Below are 21,002 nucleotides of genomic sequence, written 5' to 3'. Positions count from 1 at the left end.
AAGGACTGAGTTTTTGTCTTTGGGGAGTGAGGAAGAGAAGCTATGTAGAGAAGTGGTGGTGGTTGTCACAGCTACATGCAAGGGTGCTATAAACAGGAGGGGGAAGAACTGTTATGAATAAGACATGAAAACGTATTTAAATTGGAATTTCAGATTTAAATATCTATTTTAAGTGCTCATATTGGAGCTCTAAGCTCTTGTCCAAATATATTTAAAACAGGAGAAAATGTTTTATGGCAGTATGGTATTCACCGACAGGCAGTGCTTGAGCATTTGGTCACAACTTGATGAGCATGTTTTCTACAGAAAATCCTCCTGAAAAGGAATAAGACTAATGACCAAAAAGAGTCTTTATGATTTTATGAACAAATATGATACTCATTTTGAAAACTTTATTGTTTCTTGTACATGGTAAATTTGACAGGTAAGAACATAAACATGGCCATACTCGGTTCAGGCCAGTATTCTGATTTTCAACAGACTGGTGCCAAATGTGTCAGATGGAGTGAACTGAACAGAGCAACTTACCAAGTGATTCATGCCCTGTTGTCCTGTCACATTGTATAGCATGAGTTTTAGCGACGCCCAGAGCATGGGATTGTATCCCTGACTTCTTGGCAAAGTGCATTAGATGGACCTATGTTCCATGAACATACCTAATTGTTTTTTTAACCCATTTGTACTTTTGGCCTTTACAACATCCCCTGACAATGAGCTCTACAGTTTGTGTGATGTATGAAGATATACTTCCTTTATATTGGTTTTAAACCTGCTGCCTATTAATTTCATAAGGTGGCCGCTGGTTCTTGTGTTCTGTGGATGGTGAGTAACACTTCCCTATTCACTTTCTTCACATCATCCGTGATTTCTAAACATCTGTCATATCCCCCTCAGTTCTCTGTTCCAAGCTGAACAGTCCCAGATCTTTTTACTCTGTCTTCATAGGGAATCTGTTCCATAGCTCTCTAATTGTTTTTCTAGTCTTCTCTATGCTTTTTTCCAACTGAGCTGCACAGATTATTCAAGGGGCAGCGTAGCATAGGTTTATAGTGGATTTAAAGTTCACATGTAACAGATGTATTTATCTAAATTTTAGTTTGTATATATTAAAAATATATGTTCTTTAAGGGATTTCTTTCATAAATCTGTGCTCTTATGTATCTCTGGCACAACTTGGACCCGTCCAATAGCTCAAAGAAAACCTTTAAAAAAAAAAAAAAAAAAAAGCTTGTATGTATAATCAATTCATATGCTGAGAAGTCATGCTCTCTTCTGTCATAAGCTCCTATTTGAATTATTTTGTTTTCCTGCAAACAGGCTGTGAAACAGCTTAAAAAGCCCATAGTATGTTATGGGTTATTTTCTGTTTTTAAACTGAGATACAGTAAATGAACTTAAACAGTTTATTCCTCTTTGTGATAATTTCAGTAATTAGTTGATAGTATTTTATAAAAGAACTTAGGTGTCCATTCTTTTTAGTTTCCTTATGTCTTTTGGGTTTTAGGTATCATTGAAGGCTATGTAGCTGAGAAAGCAGCCTTAGAAGAAACACTGAGCCTGAAAGAAGAGTCTGAACGTCGTCTTATTGTGGAACTAGAGACTTTACAGGAACGGTTTCAAGAGCTAACCCAGGAGCAAGCAATACTCTGTGAGGAGCGGGCTATGCTAATAAGTCAAAAGAAAGTGCTGGCTGCCAATGTAGGAGAAGCAGAAGCTGGTAAGAAATGCTGTGATAGCATTTTTTGATATTGTTTTTGGAGAGGTAGAACAGGGACTCCCAGTTAATGCTAAAAAGAAATAAACTCAAATGTCACACTTATGTTTCAGTAATGAGATGTTGCTGCTATTATGATAAATAGAAAGATGAATATAAGCAAACAATGCCAGTATGGAGGGGCAAGATTAGAAAGTCACATGAGTTACCTGTTATGCCTCTAGCTAGATTTAACAAGAAGATGTTCTACAAGTATATTAGGAGCAAGAAGACGACCAAGGACATCATTGCTCAATGATTACGGAGAAACAGTAAGAGAGACTTGGAAATGGCAGAGGTGCTTAATGACTTGTTTGTTTCAGTTTTCATCAATAACATGGATGCTGATGGGATGTCTAATATAGTGGATGCTAGTGGAAATGGGGTAGGATTAGAAGTTGAAATAAAAAAAAGTTAAAAATTACTTAGAGTTAGATGTATTCAAGTCACCAGGGCCTGATGAAATGCACCCTAGAATATACAAGGAGCTGATAGAGGAGGTATCTGATAGTTTAGCTATCATCTTTCAAAAATCATGGAAGTCAGGAGAGATTCCAGAAGACTGGAAAAGGGCAAATGTAGTGCCCATCTATAAAAAGGGAAATAAGAACAACCTAGGAAACTACAGACCAGCCAGTTTAACTTCTGTGCCAGGAAAGATAATGAAGCAAGGAAATAAGGAATTAATCTGCAAATATCTGGAAGCTAATAAGGTGATAGGGAACAGCCAGCATGGATTTGTAAAGAACAAATCAGGTCAAACCAATCTCATAGCTTTGTTTGATAGGATAACGAGTTTTGTGGATAAAGGAGAAGCGATGGATGTGGTATACCTAGACTTTAGTAAGGCATTTGACACAGTCTCACATAACCTTATGAATAAACTAGGAAAATGCAACCTAGATGGGGCTACTATAAAGTGGGTGCATAAATGGCTGGATAACTGTTCTCAGAGAGTAGTTATAAATGGTTCACAATCCTGCTGGAAGGACATAACAAGTGGGGTTCCACAGAAGTCTGTTTTGGGACTTGTTCAGTTCAGTACCTTCATCAGTGATTTAGATGATGGCATAGAGAGTACGATTACTAAGTTTGCAGATGACACCAAGCTGGGAGGGGTTGCAAGTGCTCTGGAGGATAGGGTCCAAAAATGATCTGGGCAAACGAGAAAAATAGTGTGAAGTAAACAGGATGAAGTTTAATAAGGACAAATGCAAAGTATTCCACTTAGGAAGGAACAATCTGTTTCACACACACAGAATGGGAAATGACAGTCTAGGAAGGAGTACTGCAGAAAGGGATCTAGGGAGTCATAGTGGACCACAAGTTAAATATGAGTCAACAGTGTGATGCTGTTGCAAAAAAAGCACACATGATTCTGGGATGCATTCACAGGAGTGTTGAGAGCAAGACACGAGAAGACATTCTTCTGCTCTACTCTGCGCTGCTTAGACCTCAGTTGGAGTATTGTGTGAAGTTCTGGGCACCACATATCAAGAAAGATGTGGAGAAATTGGAGAAGGTCCAGAGAAGAGCAACATAAATGATTAAAGATCTAGAAAATATGACCTGTGAAGGAAGACTGAAAGAATCAGGCTTGTTTAGTTTAGAAAAGAGAAGACTGAAAGGGGACATAATAGTGGTTTTCAAGTATCTAAAAGGGTGCTACAAGGAGGGTGCTACAAGGAGGGAGAAAAATTGTTGTTCTTGGCCTCTGAGGATAAGACAAGAAGCAATGGGCTTAAACTGCAGCAAGGGAGGTTTAGGTTGGACATCAGGAAAAACTTCCTGCCTATCAGGGTGGTTAAGCACTGGAGTAAGTTGCCTAGGGAGATTGTGGCATCTCCATCGCTGGAGCTACAGCCACTCCCTGACTTAAGAACACACCGACTTACGACCATCCGTACTTATGACCAACTTCCCATTAACCCCATTATAATATTTTTGTGTTGAGAACCATGTACGTCAAGTTTTTCGAACAGCGCGGCCAGCACGTTTAAGGGTATTTCCAACTTACGACCAAATTGAGTTATGACTAGGTGTTCAGAACGTAACCCGTTCGTAAGTCGGGGACTGCCTGTATTGATGAGCAGGTTAAATAGACATCTATCAGGGACGAGCTAGACAGTGTTTGGTCCTGTCGTGGGGACAGAGGACTGGGCTTTATGACCTTTCGAGGTCCCTTCCAGATCTAGAATTCTAGGGTTCTATGATTAATAAGGTGAATTCCAGTGTCTAGTGAAAAATGGAAGGGGTGTGGAAAAATAAGCAGGATTAATTAAAAGTGTGACAGTGAATGAAAGGAAATATATCTGCTAATTAGGGTCTGCCAATTCAAGTGTGTATTAACCGTTAATGCATGCAGGAGAAAAAGGGCAAGAGAATTAGATCTGTCACTAGAATACCACTACTATACCGAAGAAATTGACTGAAAATGCAGGAAGTATTTAATTATCTTGTTAAGGCTAAAATAATCCAAGATGCAGGATAAATTGTTCTGGGCATTTGTTATAAACACCTTATGGACTAGTATTCAGTGAGTGAAAAACCCCGGGGCAAGTAATCCAGGAGAGACAACTGGGAGGAGGTGGCTTCCATGATCTGGACTCTTGCCAAATGATGTATGATAAATCTGAGATGCCTAAATTTCATGGAGAATAGCTTTCTGATCTAAAATAACAAAATGCAATTGGAGCAATTTTCTAGATTTACAATTTACTGGTTGGGTAGCATTGATTAGGACCCCTGATTTTCTGTAATACGCAGTTTTCAATTGCCACATACCACTCAAATGCCACTTGCTGAAGATTAGAATCATAGGACACATTGTTATACATAGACCTTACATTTTGATAAAGTAAAAAATTGGGACCTGAAGAAACCTAGGGCACAGGTCATCTTAATAGGAGGAAATATTTAAAGATGTGCAGAGAACAAGGCTGGAGTATCCTGAGAGAGATGATATTAGGAAGCACTGGACTGAATGGAACAAAAAACACAATGCCAGGAGAAGGAAGGACTGATAAAATACTAGGATGAAAGATAGTGTGTTAGAAACAGAAAGGAATTGGGAACCAAATTAGAATTTATAAACAACTTAGTTTTCAAGGAGAAGAGTAAGAACAATTAAAATTCAGAATAAGTTAGCTTTAAGCAAGGGCGATAAAATAAATAGAAAACATGTTTAAAGAAATTGAAGGTTGTCAAGTGTTTTGAAGTAAATGCCAGAAGTAAGGCTTCATGAGATCCTTTATCTGCTTTTCATATAAGCATACGATAATGTTTAATTACATGCATGAATAACCTTAATTCTGGCCCTTCCTAATTTGCGCGCTCAATCATGCAATCTTAATATACTTCAGTCACTTCTTTCTTAAGAAGTGTTGGTGGTTATTTGAGTTTTTGTTGCTTTTAATAAAGTGACATTCAATTATGTGCAACCACAGTGATCCTCAGCTTGGGTCATAAGCAGGGTTTGATGGACTGGGCTGGGTCTGGGCACTGCTGAGGGTGTCCGCTCAGGGTGAATTGCTCAAACTCCGGGCTCTGTATAGCTCCTGATTGGCGGCCCTTCCCAAATAGGCCACAAACCAGTCCCACAGAGCGCTTTGGCCACCACCTGGCCAGCCAGAAGCCTCATGAGCAAAACCCCTCAGACACCAAGGCTCTCTCCATGCCCCAAACAGCCCCAGGCCTCTGCACAGGTGAGGGGTTTTAGAACCCAATCTCACCTTCCCCAACAGGTTCCGTCCTGTTCTAAGAAACCAGCCACAGGTCCCAGGTCAACTTACACTCTGGATCTTACCCACAGATCACGCTCATCCAATGCTTTAGAATCTAACATCTAAATGTTTATTACTAAACGAAAGAAAAGCCTTGAGAGTAAGGCTGTTAAAATATCATACATTACATGCATCGACTCTCCCAGTTCTCGATGCAGGCTTGCAGCAGAGATGTTATAACTGCTGGCTTAAACGTCTTTGGTGTACATCCTATGTCAGGATGGGTCGACAGTTCTTTCCGGCTCGTTAATCCTTGCAAGGCTGCATCTGGGATGAAGAGCTGAGCTGAGCACCAAAATGGAGGATGCCACATGGCATATTTATATCCTCTCTTGGCTTCTTCCAAGCTGGAGAGAGTCACATGGTCAGTGGCCAGGCATGTAGATTCCTTCCCAGGTGGGTCTCTGGTACTTGAGAACTATTGTCCTTGGAGCCTTGCTAATTAGCATGTCTATAGGCTGAACTTTCCTTGCCTATTGCTCAGCCACAAACAGAGAAGTTTCCTGTATTGACACAGAATACATATTTATAACTCCACACACAGATAATATACAAGTACATGAAGAGCATATACAGAACCAGTAGAAGGAAAGCTTTCATTTGATGCCTTACATGGCCCCCTTTGTATTACTTTGTGGCAAATACCCCCCCATGGGTGCAGCATTGATCTGTCTGCTCCCCTCAAAATCCAGTAACATGACACAGGGTTGGAAGCTCTAGATTCACAGCACAGACTATTTGAATTAATTGAGTAATTGTAGAAGTAGTAGTCGTAGTTGTAGTCTGTTTTTTTCTGTAGGTACTCAAGGGGAATGTGACAGCAGTTTGCTAGTGGGTTTTACAGCTCTTTGACAGCTGTACTCACGACTCCTGGGTTCAATTTCAGGCATGCGCTAGACCCTTTTGTGCCAATTATCCAGTCTCTCCTTAAAAGCCTGTTACTCTTCGCTCTGCCTCCCCAACCCTTCTGTCTCAGCACCTCTTCTCTTCTGTTTACCGCCTGCCTCCTGTTACCTTCCTCTTATGCTCCTATCTAGCCCCTTGTTCTGGCTCCTGCTTTTCTGTTCCTCTGCTTCTTTTGTCCATGAATCCAACCTCTGTCTTTTGACCCCATCCCTCCTTTGCTCCTATCCATCCCTTCCATCTCCTATCTCCCTCTGCCCTCTCCCCATGGCTCTTCATAGAATCATAGAGCTGGAAGAGACCTCAGGAGGTCATCAAGTCCAGCTCCCTGCCCAAGGCAGGACCAATCCCAACTAAATCAACCCAACCAAGGCTTTGTCAAGCCGAGACTTAAAAACCTTTAGGGATGGAGATTCTACCACCTCCCTAGGTAACCCATTCCAGTACTTCACCACCCTCCTAATGAAATAGTTTTTCCTAATATTCAACCTAGACCTCTCCAACTGTAACTTGAGACCATTGCTCCCTGTTCTGCCACTACTGTGAACAGCCTTTCTCCGTCCTCTTTGGAGCCTCCCTTCAGGAAGTTGAAGGCTGCTATCAAATCCCCCCTCACTCTTCTCTTCTGCAGACTGAACAAATCCAACTCCCTCAGTTTCTCCTCATAGGTCATGCGCTCCAGTCCCCTAATCATTTTGGTCGCCCTCTGCTGGACCCTCTCCAATGCATCCACATCCTTTCTATATTGGAGGGACCAAGAACTGGACACAATACTCCAGATGTGGCCTCACCAGAGCCAAATAAAGGGGAATAATCACTTCTCTGGATCTGCTGGCAATGCTCCTCCTAATGCACCCTAATATGCCATTAGCCCTCTTGACTACAGTGGCAAACTGTTGACTCTCATCCAGCTTCTCATCCACTGTAATCCTCAGGTCCTTTTCTGCAGAACTGCTACTTAGCCATTCGGTCCCCAGCCTGTAACAGTGCTTGGGATTCTTCTGTCCCAAGAGCAGGATTCTTCACTTGTCCTTGTTGAAACTCATCAGATTTCTTTTGGCCCAATCCTCTAATCTGTCCAGGTCACTCTGGACCCTATCCTTGCCCTCCAGCGTATCTACCTCTTCCCCCTAGGTTAGTATCATCTGTGAACTTGCTGAGGGTGCAATCCATCCCCCTCATCCAGGTCATTAATAAAGATGTTGAACCAAACCAGTCCTAGAACAGATCCTTCGGGCACTCCGCTAGATACCGACCACCAACCTGACATCGAGTCTTTGATCACTACCTATTGGGTCCAACAGTCTAGCCAGCTTTCTATCCATCTTACAGTCTATTTATCCAATCCATAGTCCCTTATCTTGCTGGCAAGAATATTGTGGGAGATCGTATCAAAAGCTTTGCTAAAGTCAAGGTATAGCCCATCCATTCACTTTCCCATATCTACAGACTCAGTTACCTCGTCAAGGTATATCCCATCCACTGACTTTCCCATATCTACAGAGCCAGTTACTTCATCATAGAAGCTAATCAGATTGGTCAGGCACGACTTGCCCTTGGTGAATATGTGCAGATTATTCCTGATCACTTTCACCTCTTGCAGCTGCTTCAAAATGGATTCCTTAAGGATCCCCTCCATGATTTTTCCAGGGACTGAGGTAAGAGTGACTGGTCTGTAGTTTCCTGGATTGTCCTTCTTCCCTTTTTTAAAGATGTGTACTACATTTGCTTTTTCCCAATCATCTGGGATCTCTCCTGATCACCATGAGTTTTCAAAGATAATGGCCAAAGGCTCCGCAATGACATTTGCTAACTCCCTCAGAACCTTTGGATGCATTAGATACGGACCCATGGATTTGTGTATGTCTGACTTACTTAAATAGTTCCTAATTTGTTCTTTCACCATTAAGGGCTTCCCTTCTCTCTGGCTCCTGCAACCTCACATTCCTCTCTCTCAGGCTGATGCCATCAAAAAATCTTGCTATTTTGTCTTCATTTGCTGATATGGAGAAATGGTATCAAAATCTCAGAAATGGCATTAGCCTTTTGAAAGATAATTATATCCTTCTGAGGAAAATGTAAGGTTTGAGTTGGGGAAAATCAGCCTGTGGTGGTTGTGAAAGTAATGTGCTGCCTCGTAGACTCCATAGGTCCCGAGTGTCTCTTGCTGCTCTTCCTGGTCTTGGGCTGAGCAAGCAATGGATTGCCTACAACGTCGGGGCCACCAGAATGTTTGCTTCTGCTAGTGCTGGGAATGGGGAAGAGAGAAAGGAGAAACAGTATTTTCTTCGACTAATGTCCCTGGGGGTACTCCACTCTGGGTACTGGTGCATTCTTGCGCCCGCGACTGGAGATTTTTTTTTAGCAGTGTCTGCTGCACACGTGCCATGGCTCCCCCTCATGCCGTTAGTATTCGTTAGTTGTGTGCAGGGAACGGCTCCCTCAGTTCCTTCTCTATAGTCCTCGGCAGCAGACAGAGCTCCTTCTGTCGCCCGTTTCAACAAAGTAATGTCAAACTGTTAATTCCTCTTGGTTTTCTAATATTTCCAAATTTTAAGATCTCTTCTCCTCTCCTCCTGCCTCCTCCCCCCAGAAAAAAACCCCTATAAGCCAAAAAAAATTTTTTTTCCGTCGTCATCGGTCCACTGATTCTCGCCCCGTAATGCCTGGATCTCCCGGCTTCAAGAGATGTGAGTCTTGCCGAGATGCTATGCCCGTCTGACGGGCATTCATCCTGTGTAAAATGCCTTGAAAAAGCCCATCAGACACACCAGTGTCCTCAGTGCTCTAACTTGACTGTCGGAGTATGCCGCGACCATGCCAACAGGTTAAAAACCTTCCTGTACGAAAAGTTGCTCCAGCCAGCTTCTGAGGACACATCATCTACTTCAAAATCAACATCTGAGGTGAAAGGTGTGGGTAAAACGTGTCCCTCTACCTCTTGTGGCAAAACGATATCCAAAATCAGGTTGTCCCTGGCCAGATCCTTTCCCTTGACACCAACTTCCACAACGGTCAGCACCGCAGACAAGCCCAGCAGCTCTGGCACAGCACTGTCCAAGATGCTGGCACCACATAACAGGGTGCACTCGGAGCCCAAACAAAAACAACTGGCACCCACTGTACCTGCTGCACCACCTAGCTGTCACAGGTATCGCTCTGCACCGAAACTGGCACCTACAAGACCCCATGCCAACATGCCACCTCCTGAACAATCGTTGCTGGCTACACGGATGGCACCGAATAGTACACAAACCTCAGCACCGACAAGTAAGCATTCGCAACGCAGGTCTCCACTCTCAAAATGTCTTTCAACGGCACCATTGTCTTCATGTTCCTCTATACAGTCGGTGCATTCACACAGATCACTGATTCTGACAAACTGCCCAACGAAAACTGGCATTGAGAGAGCCAGCTTGACAGAGAGCTTCATCTTGGGATACTGCTCCAATTACACAAAGCCGCCGCTGCCGCCACCACCCTGGTATGCACATTGTTACGCATACCTGCCGCTCCCTTGCCCCGGTGAATGGCAACCATGGGAGTCATGTTCTCATGGGAACAGTCACCACATTGCACCTTCCACAGATTCCAGAGAACCAACCTGCTCTCCCCAGCCTACGACATCTGCACCGTCACTGAACTCCCCTGTCCAAACTGAGATGGAAGACTCTATCTGAAGGGGAAGATAGGCCCCCTATTCATAATTCTTTTCATCACTAGCTGAGGTGGTTATCACCCCACCACCAACAGATGACTCAAAAGTTCCAAGAACTTTTTAAAAGGGTGGCATTAGTGGAAGTGTGGGATTTATAGGAGGTCCAAATAAACCAGTACCGCCTTTTGAGACCCTTGCAACCTCCCACGTCTTCCAGGACTGTCCTCCCCATGGACGAGGCCATTATGGGTCTGGCTGACAATATCTGTCGAACTCTGGCATCCATCAGTCCTACCAATAAGAAAGCAGATCGAAAGTACTTCCATTCCCTTTGGTGTAATGATTTCCTTTTCACTCACTCTCCACCAAATTCCTTAGTAGTCGATTCCAGTAGACACAGATCCATACACCAAATATCAGATCCTACACCACATGACAAGGCCCACAAAGGAATGGGCATTATGGGATGCAAAGTATACTCCTGGGTCACTTTGCTTCTCAGTGCAGCAAACTACACCGCCATGCTAGCAGATTATGATTATTCCAGTTACTCATAGCTGCAAGAGCTTGTACAATGCCTGCCTGAACATAAAAGGCCTATCCTTCTCAACATCATATAGGAGGGCCGTACAATCTCTTGCATGGTGCTACGCTCTGCAATGGATGTAGCTGATACAGCGACCCGTATCAGTACCTCGGCTATTGTGATGCATAGAATATCTTGGCTCCAAGCATCAGGGTTATCGAGGGACTTGCAGCAAAAGGTCGAGGACCCACCCTTCAACAAGGCTAATCTCATTGCTGCAAAAACCGATGAGTTATTTCATTCAATTAAGGACTCCTGCATGACCCTCCGAACCTGGGCACTTACATGCCCCCCTTCAAGGAAGCCAGGTACAACACTTACCTAAGGCCCAGGGAGCCATATAGGGAACAAATGAGGTACAACTTCCTACAAAAACACAGACCCCAACTGTGTAGGCCTCAATTTCAGCAACAATGCCAAACCTCAGCAGCCCAACCGTCTACATCCAAACAGCAGATTTGAAGGTTTGGTGAAGAGCCAGAAAGACGCATTCCTTGCTGTCATACCATCGGACAATTATCCACAGTTCAACTACTGCTTCCACCCCTTTCTACAACAGTGGGCTCAAATAACATTGGACAAATGGGTCCTGGAGCTCATGCACTATGGTTACTCCATCTCTTTCACTTCCCTTCCCCCTACCCATCCTCCCACCCTTTCCTTCTTCAGAGACCCCTCTCATGAGACCTTCTTTCATGCTTCACCTTCTCCGATTAGGTGCCATAGAACTGGTACCAATGGAATTCCAAGGCAGAGGTTTCTACTCAACTTGTTTTCCAACACAGACTCCCTCAATTCCTCAATTGCAAGTTGTATGATCACCGCTAGTGGGAAATTGACTCACAAGCCCTCAGTTACGTGTTCTTCCAATGGGGTCAACGAGACCTAGACCTTTTCGTGACTGGGGCCAATCGTAAATGCCACCTTTACTGCTCCAAAGCCGCCTTAGGGAAGCATTACCTTGTCATGCATCTGACTAAGTGGGCCTTTGCCCATGAAAGCTTATGCTCCAATAAATCTGTTGGTCTATAAGGTGCCACAGGACTTCTCGTTGTTTTTGCAGATTCAGACTTAACATGGCTACGCCTCTGATACTTATTCCCTTGAGGGTGCTTTCTCCATCAAATGGGACGCTCCATTACTCTACGTGTTCCCACCCCTTCCCATGCTCCACAAGGTCATCATCAAAATGAGAACAGAAAGAACCTGCGTGATTATCGCACCAGCATGTTGGAGACAAACATGGTACCCATACCGCCACAGAATGTTGGTAGCGGATCCATACGCCTTTCTGCTTCAACACAATCTTCTCTCCCAGAGTCACAGCAGAATTCTCCATCCCGAACCACACAAACTCTATCTCCACGCGTGGTTCAATCATGGCTCCAAGATGCTGAAAATATCTGCTCAGAATGATTAAAACAAAGATTAATCAACAGCAGAAGGGAATCCACTAGGAAGACTTACCTTTACAAATGGAATAGCTTCTGTTAGTGGCTCAAATGTAATCAACCCGTTCCCCTTCAAACCACCTCCTTCCCCCTTCTATTGTTCTACCTGTTGCATTAAGGGAGTCTGGCCTGGCTTTAAATGCTATCAAGTTACATGCAGCAGCTATAGCAGCCTTTCATCGCACCACTGACGGTAACTCTTTCCTCTCTAACCCAATCACCAAGAAATTCCTTGTTGGTTTACACAACACTTTTCCATCTGTTCACCCACCAGTTCCCATGTGGGATCTAAACCATGAACTTAAGAGCCTGACGAAGCCACCTTTCGAGCCCTTGGCAACCTGCCCTTGATCATACTTATCTGTGAAGGTCTCCTTTCTGGTCGCAATAATCTCCGGTAGGAAAGTAGGGGAGCTTGCCGCACTAATGACAGACCACCCTTATACAATTTTCAGCAAGGACAGAGTGACGCTTCAGCCCCACCCCAAATTTCCCCTGACGGTCCCCTCTCCCTTCCACATCAACGAACCCATACACTTACCTATGTTTTCTCCAAGCTGCACGTTGACCCATCACAGGCTGCATGGCATACCCTTGACGTCTGCAGAGCACTCACGTTCTACATTGATCGCACGAAAGTCTGGCGACTATCTCATAGACTCTTCCTGTTCTTTGCAAAACAATCCAGAGGACAGGCCCTGTTTTCTTAAGAGGATCTCCAGGTGGATCTCTTTATGCATCCACACATGCTATACCATCCACAACAAAGAACCACCAAGCACCATCACTGCCCATTCAACCAGAGCCATGTCATCTACAACCGCCTTCCTCAAGAACGTACCTCTCCAGGACATTTGCAAGGCAGCCACTTGGTCATCAGACCACACATTTGCACATTATGCTCTCGCATCCTCCATCGCATTATCCATGACTGTCGGGCAGGCGGTACTATCCTCGGTGACTGTGACAGGGCTTCAAACTTACCTCCATGATTCAACCACTGCTTTATGGTCACCCAGAATAGAGCACCCATGGGGACACTACTCGAAGAAGAAGAGTAACTTCCCTTGTGCAGTAACGGTGGTTCTTCGAGATGTGTGTCCCCATGGGTGCTCCACTACCCTTCCTTCTTCCCCTCCTTTGGAACCCCATTGCTCTTCTAGCACAGATAGACAAGGAACAGAGGGAGCTGCACCGCACATGCGCCTAATGCAGTGGTCCCCAACCTATAGAGGCTCCCGGGGGCCGGGGCCACTCGTGCGTCCTGGGGCACGCCCGGGGGCGGAGATGCCCTTGCACCCGGCGCTGGCATGTGTGCCGGGGCCGAGGCCACCCGACTGCCTTGTGCCGTGGGACCGGGGCCGGCGCTGCCATCTGAGCCGCGCGCCTGGGGCCGGCACCGGCGCTGCACGCCCGCATGTGCCCCGGGGCTGGGGCCGCCCGAGCGCCGCGCACCAGGCGCCGGTGCCTCCGGTGCCTCCGGTGCCTCCAGTGCGCTGCGCGCCGGGCCAGCCCAGGTTGTCGGCGGGCGCACACAAATGCCCCGGTGGGCGCCATGGCGTCCGTGGGTACCGCGTTGGGGACCACTGGCCTAATGGATACCAATGGCATGAGAGGGCACCACAGTGCATGTGCAGCACGGTGGACACTTCTAGAAAAATCTCCAGTTGCCAGCGTGAGGACACAATAGCACTCAGAGTGGAGCACCCACGGGGGACACATCTCGAAGATCCACTGTTACTGCACAAGGGTGAGTAACTCTTTTTTCTGTTAAGTGAGGAAATGTTGATTTCAGATGTCCACAGAAAGACACAAAATAATCATATCACGACATACTGATGTTGTTTTGTGATATTTGTGTTACAAGGTGGTTATGGCATTGAGTTATGTATCCCAGTGGAAATAATGCAACATAGTATAAGGATATGACTGGATAGTTATTTCAGGGGATCTGAAGTGCTTTTCAGTGATGGAATTAGTACTATATATATAATCATAGAACACTAGAACTGGGAGAACCTCCAGAGGTCATTGAGTCCAGTCCCCTGCCCTCATGGAAGGACCCAGTACTGTCTAGACCATCCCTGATAGATGTCTATCTAACCTGCTCTTAAATATCTCCAAAGATGGAGATTCCACAATGACCCTAGGCAACTTATTCCAGTGTTTAAACACCCTGACAGGAAGTTTTTCCTAATGTCCAACCTAAACCTCCCTTGCTGCAGTTTAAGCCCATTGCTTCTTGTCCTCTCCTCAGAGGCCAAGGAGAACAGTTTTTCTTCCTCCTCCTTGTTGACACTCTTCTAGATACCTGAAAACTGCTATCATGTCCCCTTTTAGTCTTCTCCTTTCCAAACTTAACAATCCCAATTCTTTCAGTCTTCTTTCATAGGTCATGTTCTCTAGACCTTTAATCATTCTTGTTGCTCTTCTCCGGACCTTATCCAATTTCTCCACATCTTTCTTGAAATGTGGTGCCCGGAACTGCATACAATACTCCAACTGAGGCCTAATCAGCGCAGAGTAGAGTGGAAGAATGACTTCTCGTGTCTTACTCTCAACATTCCTGTTAATGCATCCCAGAATCATGTTTGGTTTTTTTGCAGCAGCATCACTCTGTTGACTCATATTTAGGTTGTGGTCTACTATGACCCCTAGATCCCTTTCTGCAGTACTCCTTCCTAGACTGTCGCTTCCCGTTTGGTATGTGTGAAACAGATTGTTCCTTCCTAAGTGGAGTACTTTGCATTTGTCCTTATTAAACTTTAGCTCTATGGTACAGCTAATTTAGAGGTTAATGGAGTCAGGAGCACTTATCAAGGGAAAAAAGTAAGAAATGCATAAAGCTTTCAGGGAAAACTTCCAAATGAAAGAATTCAATAGATATAGGGTCTCAGTAAAGAGATAGCCAAGCGCCTTGCAAAATGTTACCCCAAATAGTCTGGATACAAACAGTAATGCATGGTCACCCTATATGATTAGCAACTTGACATCCAAATTGAGGCAGGCTACCGTTTGGAATGTACGTAAGTTTGGCATGATCCCTGCTCTGTGTTAAACTCATTAGTGATCTGGAAGGTGGAATGGATCAAAAAGTTGCCCTATTTTTGTCTTGTATGTGTTCCTATTCATAGGAGTTCCTGTTGCTAATGTAGCACAAAGGGAAGATCCAGGTTCGTAACAGTGTGACTTTACGAGAAATTATGTGAATTAATGACTTTGAATTTAATCTAACAAAGAGGAACAGTATTTCAGAATTATGCTAAAAATGATTAGTAATACATCCGCCACATAATTAATAATGTGGGCAAGTTTAAGGCATTACTTTCATATTTTAAAAGGCTCACAAAACTGAAATTATGTAAAAAAGTTAATTGATTATTTAATGATATCAGTCTGCTGATGTCAGTCTTAAATTCTGCAGTGTAATCATAAGCAACCAAAATTGTTGTTTTTGAATAGACAAAAATGTTTTACATACTGGATATGGTTGGAGATTTTAATAGTGTTGGCACTGATTTCCTAGAGGGTAAGTGTATTTAAAAAAAGTTGCGATTCCAAGTGCAGAATCTATGGATGGTAAGTGAAAGAGAGCTGAAGGAACTGGAAGGAGGACTGTGGGAGGAGAATGGAGCTAGAATAACACTGAAAAGGAGGAGAGGAGAAAGGTAAGAATGGACTAAAGGGAAGGACAAATTCAGTGGAAATTGATAGAGGAGCAAAAAATGAATTTGAAAGGAAATGGTGGGAATGATAGGAAAGAGAACAGGACTCTTAGAAGAAGGAATGAATAGAAATAATGAGAGATTAGTGGTTTTAAATGACTATTGGAAGTCTAATGCTAAAATAGACGCAAACAAATGTTTTGCTTTAATATACAAATGAGAAATTTTGAGCTCGCTAGAAAATGTAGCCATAACTCTTTTAATACATGTTTGTGTGTGCAGTACACATATAATAAACGAAGAGGAGAAATGCTTATCTTTTGAGAAACCCCACAAGTATTGCTGTGGATACTTGTGCATGCTAGCCTTGTGAGGGAAGAACATGAGCTGGGAGGACTGAGGTAGGATGAACTGGCCAGATCACAGTCCAAGGTATAGGGAGAGGGCAGTGTTGAGCTGCCTCTTCAACTGCTGCAGCTTTATTCCTTTTGTTCGCCCAGCTCCCATATGTGTCTTCAGCTCTCACTCAAATGCTGCTGCACTTTGGATTAATCTGCACTGCAGTGAAAAACCTGGTAGCAGTGGATCTCCGAGACTAGGTCTACAGATGTGGGTTTGCACTGTGGTGCTAAAAGTAGCTGTGTAGGGTTTCCCCTTGCCTCTAAAGCCCACCTTCCATACCAAGTTTCAGAGCTCTGAGCAGGAGCCTTCACATAGCGATTTTTAGCATATACCATGTTAACCTAAGCACCGAGACTCTCTGCTGCTGGACTTTTATTTTTTAATCTTAGTTGTTTGCAGTCTTGACTTACTCTCACTTGCCTGATAGGACTTGGTCCTTAAATCTCACCTTGTTGAATGATTGAGAGTATGGCTAAGATGTGTAAAGAGAACTGTGTTTTGAGATTCTCCATCTAGTTAGCTATTGTAGAAGTTAACAGTTAAAGTTCTAACAAGTTAATTATACTAGGAGTATAAATGTTTCTCATAATTTTTTTTTCTAATTTAACACATTAATTTTTAAAAACTTCAAAATAGTACTGTTCCTCTTGTTTGGAGTTAATTGTCTGTAGTGCCGGGTATATGGATAAAATCATACTAGATTTAACTTAAATGCTTTTTATTCTTATTTTTGGATGAGCCAAGAAGTCTGCAAATAAACTTGCTAATGAAACATCATTGAAATCTCACCTAGTCATCAGTTGAAATATATAGTTAATTTTCCATTGTTGCTTACAATTTGGTTGTGTTACTCAGGGATGTAAAATCCAGTTGAATTGTTTAGCCAGATAAACATCATGTTTAGTCAGTAACCCAGCTGAAGAGGAACAGGCGAGGGGTGGGGGCATTCTCCATCCTGGCTGGGCTGGAGGGGCATCCCCCTGCCGCAGACAGGCTGCTCCAGCCAAGTTGGAGCGGCCCTGTTTGCAGCAGGCCTTGCGAAGCTGGAGCATCCTCTGCATATGACAGGTTGCTCCTGCCCCACCAGTTAATTGGAACCAATAAGCATCGCCTGCTAAGGGTAATGCTTACTGGTTAAACTTTCATATCCCTAGTGTTAAACGCATTTTTTTCAAACTCTTCCTTGAGAAGTATGAATCTGATATTTGATGACTGAAAATTTGCCTGCTATTCGTTTAATTCTATTTCACAACTGTTATTGTGGGAACTTACAATCTGAAAACAGCTGAAAGAGTCTGACAAAACACTGTCTTCTGAACACTCTTGCCTCAATGAATTTCTAAATGTTGGTAATGAAAAGCTTTTTCCATGAATAATGATGATACAAATTGCACATTTTAAGGCATAATAATAGTTCTTTCACCATCCTCCTTTAAGCATCATACATTTAAAAGTTAGATCTTCTAACTTCCATCTGTATGTTCTTGTTACTTTTAACCAGGTAAGTGTTAGAATTAATTTGATGTTTTCAAAACGCCTTTATATTGGGATCTTAGTTTGGATCCTTCATATAGAATATTCCAGCAAGGGGCAACCTAGCCTAGTGAATGGGCCACATAAGTGGCTTTTCTTCATTTGAGTGGGGTCACAAGATTGCCATAACCTAGATGATCTCCCAGGATATGGTAGGTCTGTTAACTGCTCTTTCATACCTAGAAGTTATAGGGTGTACTGATTGAACCATAGCAGCACTTCTGATTTGTCTGCATCCAATCGCACTTACCTCACTTCACATGCCCTCATAGCTTTTCAAAGACACAGTGGGGTAGTTTGGTGTGTCTCCTTTACCTATTTGAAATTTCCCCTTTGGAGCTGATGCATGTTGCAGCTGTGTGTGTATTATATGCATATAATCTATTTTAAACATCACTTGATTTGCATATTTCTGGACTGATATATTCTGTTATGCTTCTGTGTGTTTTTAGGTTTACTAAAAGAAGTAGAATTTTTAGCTAAAGAGAAATTAGAACTGCAGTGCCAGGCAGAGAAAGACCATTCTAGCTTGCGCTCTCAAATGAAGGTTTTGGAAGTGGAACTCGAAGAACAGATGCATCAAAATCAGATGTTGGCAAAGAAGTCATTGGAGGTTACTGATCTAAGGCAGCAAATTCAAGTTCTTGAAAAACAGCTTAGAAATCAACGTCAGTTCATGAATGTAAGCAAGCTCAACACCAAATTCCTGCAGCTTTTGAGAGGAAAAACACTTCCTCCTATTTTGTGACCAGTCTTCCAGGATAGTTTTGGTTTTATCAGAAATAAAACCTTTGTGTTTCTCCTTGTAAAACCAAGGATGGATGATCATTTTAAAAAGTTTCCTGATGTAAAGGAGTATCTAGAGTAGTTTTTTCTTTGCAAGTTTCTAGTGCTCATTTGTTCAGAAAATTGAAATAATTATTTCCTACTGTCCTATAAGTCTGTACCTGGCTTCTAGAACTGCCATGCAAAGGGAAGTTCTAGAAAAGGTAAATGCAAATATCACGTTCCTCATAATAAAAAGGAAAAAATTGTTCACCTTACTTTGTCAATAGGAGCAAGCTATAGAGCGAGAACATGAACGTGATGAGTTTCAGCAAGAAATTCAGAAACTAGAAGAGCAGTTAAAACTGTCAGGAAAATCTCAAACTTCAGGAGAACCCAGACAATATGGGGTAGGTGTAAAACCACATGTAGTGACTGTGTATATTTTAGTTTATTGTATTTATGTAGTAAATATCCAAATGTAAATCTATTTGTGGCAATCTGTGGGTTTCATTGTTGAATATCACATTTTATACAATCATGTACTCAAGTATTAGAAGAAATCCAGAGTATTGAATTAATCGACTTTGACTGAAATAGTATTTTGCTACCATGAGTCTTGGCATATATTTTAATTTTGGTTTTGTTAGTAAGGTTGCAAGAAATAGTATGTTTTAGTGTATTACAGTAAAGCGTTGCCAGCATATCAGGTTGGTTTGATTTAGAGAGAGCAAAATCCTGACATTTAAAATACTGGCATCTGAATTTTTTTCAGATGCTTATTAATTAAAGAATTTAATTTTTGTTTCTGTGTTTTTTTTTTTCTCTCACATAAATGAACATTACAGATCTTTGAATTGACTCTGCAGGTATGGAAAATAGCATGAGTATCCTCATGTAATTTCTCTCTTCTCCCTCAATTTCTTGTGTTTAATCAGCTCTGCTTTGCTTTTTTACCTTCCATGAATGTCTAGTCCTCATAAGGCTTCAGCTTGATTAAATGTAGGGGTTCATAATTAATTTTGTCCAACTCTTAATCTGGAAAAATGCTTTTTATTTAACTTCCTATTTCTATCTACTTTGCTTTTCTGGCTTGCTTTGACCAAATGCATCCTCATGTAATTGCTCTTGTAAATCTTTTTTTTCTTCTAATACCCACTGTGAATAGAAAACTTCAACTTTTGGGAAATAAGCAGCATGGAATCATTATCACCTATGCCTCACCTGTATGGGCTATTCATGTCTTCAGTCTTCACATGTTTTGTGTTTATATGGTTGTGATGTTACCAACTTCATTTCTAACTCTTCATTTGTATTAAGTCTATAGAATTCTAACCCTTTAAATGTTACATGGTAGAAAAATAAACTCCTTATAAACACGTTCTCAGGCAAGTGGATTTTTCAAGACAAACTCACAAATAATTTGTCAACATCAGTGTATAGTATCCAAAAGCTTAAGGTAGCTTGACTTCCTGTTTATCGTCTTAGGAGTTGTAGCTGTTTCATTTTCCCTTTACCTGAGCATAATATGTAAGACACAAATATGATACATTTTTATATTTAGAAAATCTTGCCAACAGAGAGAGAAACTCTTTTGTAAACATATTTCAGCAAAGGGTAGAGAAAAGTTTAAGATGAGCTTAAGTTATATCTTTATCTGTATTTAAGGTTTGCATGTCAAGTAGCTTATTTATCTTAAGCTATTTTTGTGTGGGTTTGATTTCCCTCCTTCAAAGACATGTTTCTGGTCTGTTCTCTACTTAAGTCTCTGGTAATCATAAGATTATAAAAATAAGCGCAGGCAAAATGACAAGCATTCTAGTAGCAGTTGAAAAATATCCTTGTTTACAATCAAAGCAGTTACACTGAGTTTTTGAACAGCATTTTACTCACTAATAAAACAGCACATGTAGCGATGAGGAAATAATGAGACTTTTAAAAATTAGGTTATTTGCTGTTCTGAACATTTGCAACCTAAATAAAAAAAAAATGTTTACTGTGTATTGGATTAGTTTTGGATTCCTGAGGAAGAACATCAGGGATGAATGCGAAAGGTATGGGAGACGGTGAGCACTTGAAACGGGCAATATTTGTGGATAATCTGAAGTGAGTTTTGTGATCAATACCAGATCGAAGAGCAAGGACCTAGGTCAGGGGTGGGCAATAATTTTTGGCCAAGGGCCACTTCAAAAAGTTTTGAAGTATTCCCGGGCCACCTGGAAGGGTCTGGGCCTAAACCAGAAAAGGCGGGGCCAGTATGCTTCCGGGCTACCCCACCCACAGACCATGATTGGTTTGAGGGTGGATGGGGGAGCCCCTTTGCCCCTTCCCACTTGGCACCCCCACTGTGCCCTGCCGTGTGCTCCTCCCAGGGTGGGGGTAGGGCGGGAGAAGGCTTTGGGTGCTCCCCTGTCCCCAGGCCAATCGGCCTGGAGGTGGGGGAGCGCTCAAAGCCGCCTCCTACCCTGCAAGGAGCATGTGGCGCTTTGATGTGCCGAGTGTTC

At 42.7% G+C, this 21,002-nt stretch overlaps 1 protein-coding gene across 13 annotated transcripts in view; it reads left to right on the top strand.

The window, feature by feature from the left end:
• Positions 1-21,002, top strand: part of PCNT (pericentrin) — a 179,211-nt gene that overhangs the window by 95,152 nt on the left and 63,057 nt on the right. For 10 of the 13 annotated variants that reach the window (XM_075934141.1, XM_075934137.1, XM_075934139.1 and 7 more), the window contains 5 exons: positions 1,505-1,717; positions 15,268-15,306; positions 18,186-18,415; positions 18,789-18,908; positions 19,347-19,367. In XM_075934141.1, coding sequence (XP_075790256.1) covers positions 1,505-1,717; positions 15,268-15,306; positions 18,186-18,415; positions 18,789-18,908; positions 19,347-19,367 — 623 coding nt within the window. The remainder of the gene's footprint in view (positions 1-1,504; positions 1,718-15,267; positions 15,307-18,185; positions 18,416-18,788; positions 18,909-19,346; positions 19,368-21,002) is intronic. The other 3 variants (XM_075934138.1, XM_075934140.1, XM_075934136.1) reach the window with 2 other exon arrangements.

The sequence above is a fragment of the Pelodiscus sinensis genome, chromosome 7 (genome assembly GCF_049634645.1).
Source record: "Pelodiscus sinensis isolate JC-2024 chromosome 7, ASM4963464v1, whole genome shotgun sequence".
NCBI classification, from domain to species: domain Eukaryota; kingdom Metazoa; phylum Chordata; order Testudines; family Trionychidae; genus Pelodiscus; species Pelodiscus sinensis.
The sequence above is the reverse complement of the archived record's forward strand: the minus strand, read 5'-3'. Positions and strand labels throughout refer to the sequence as shown.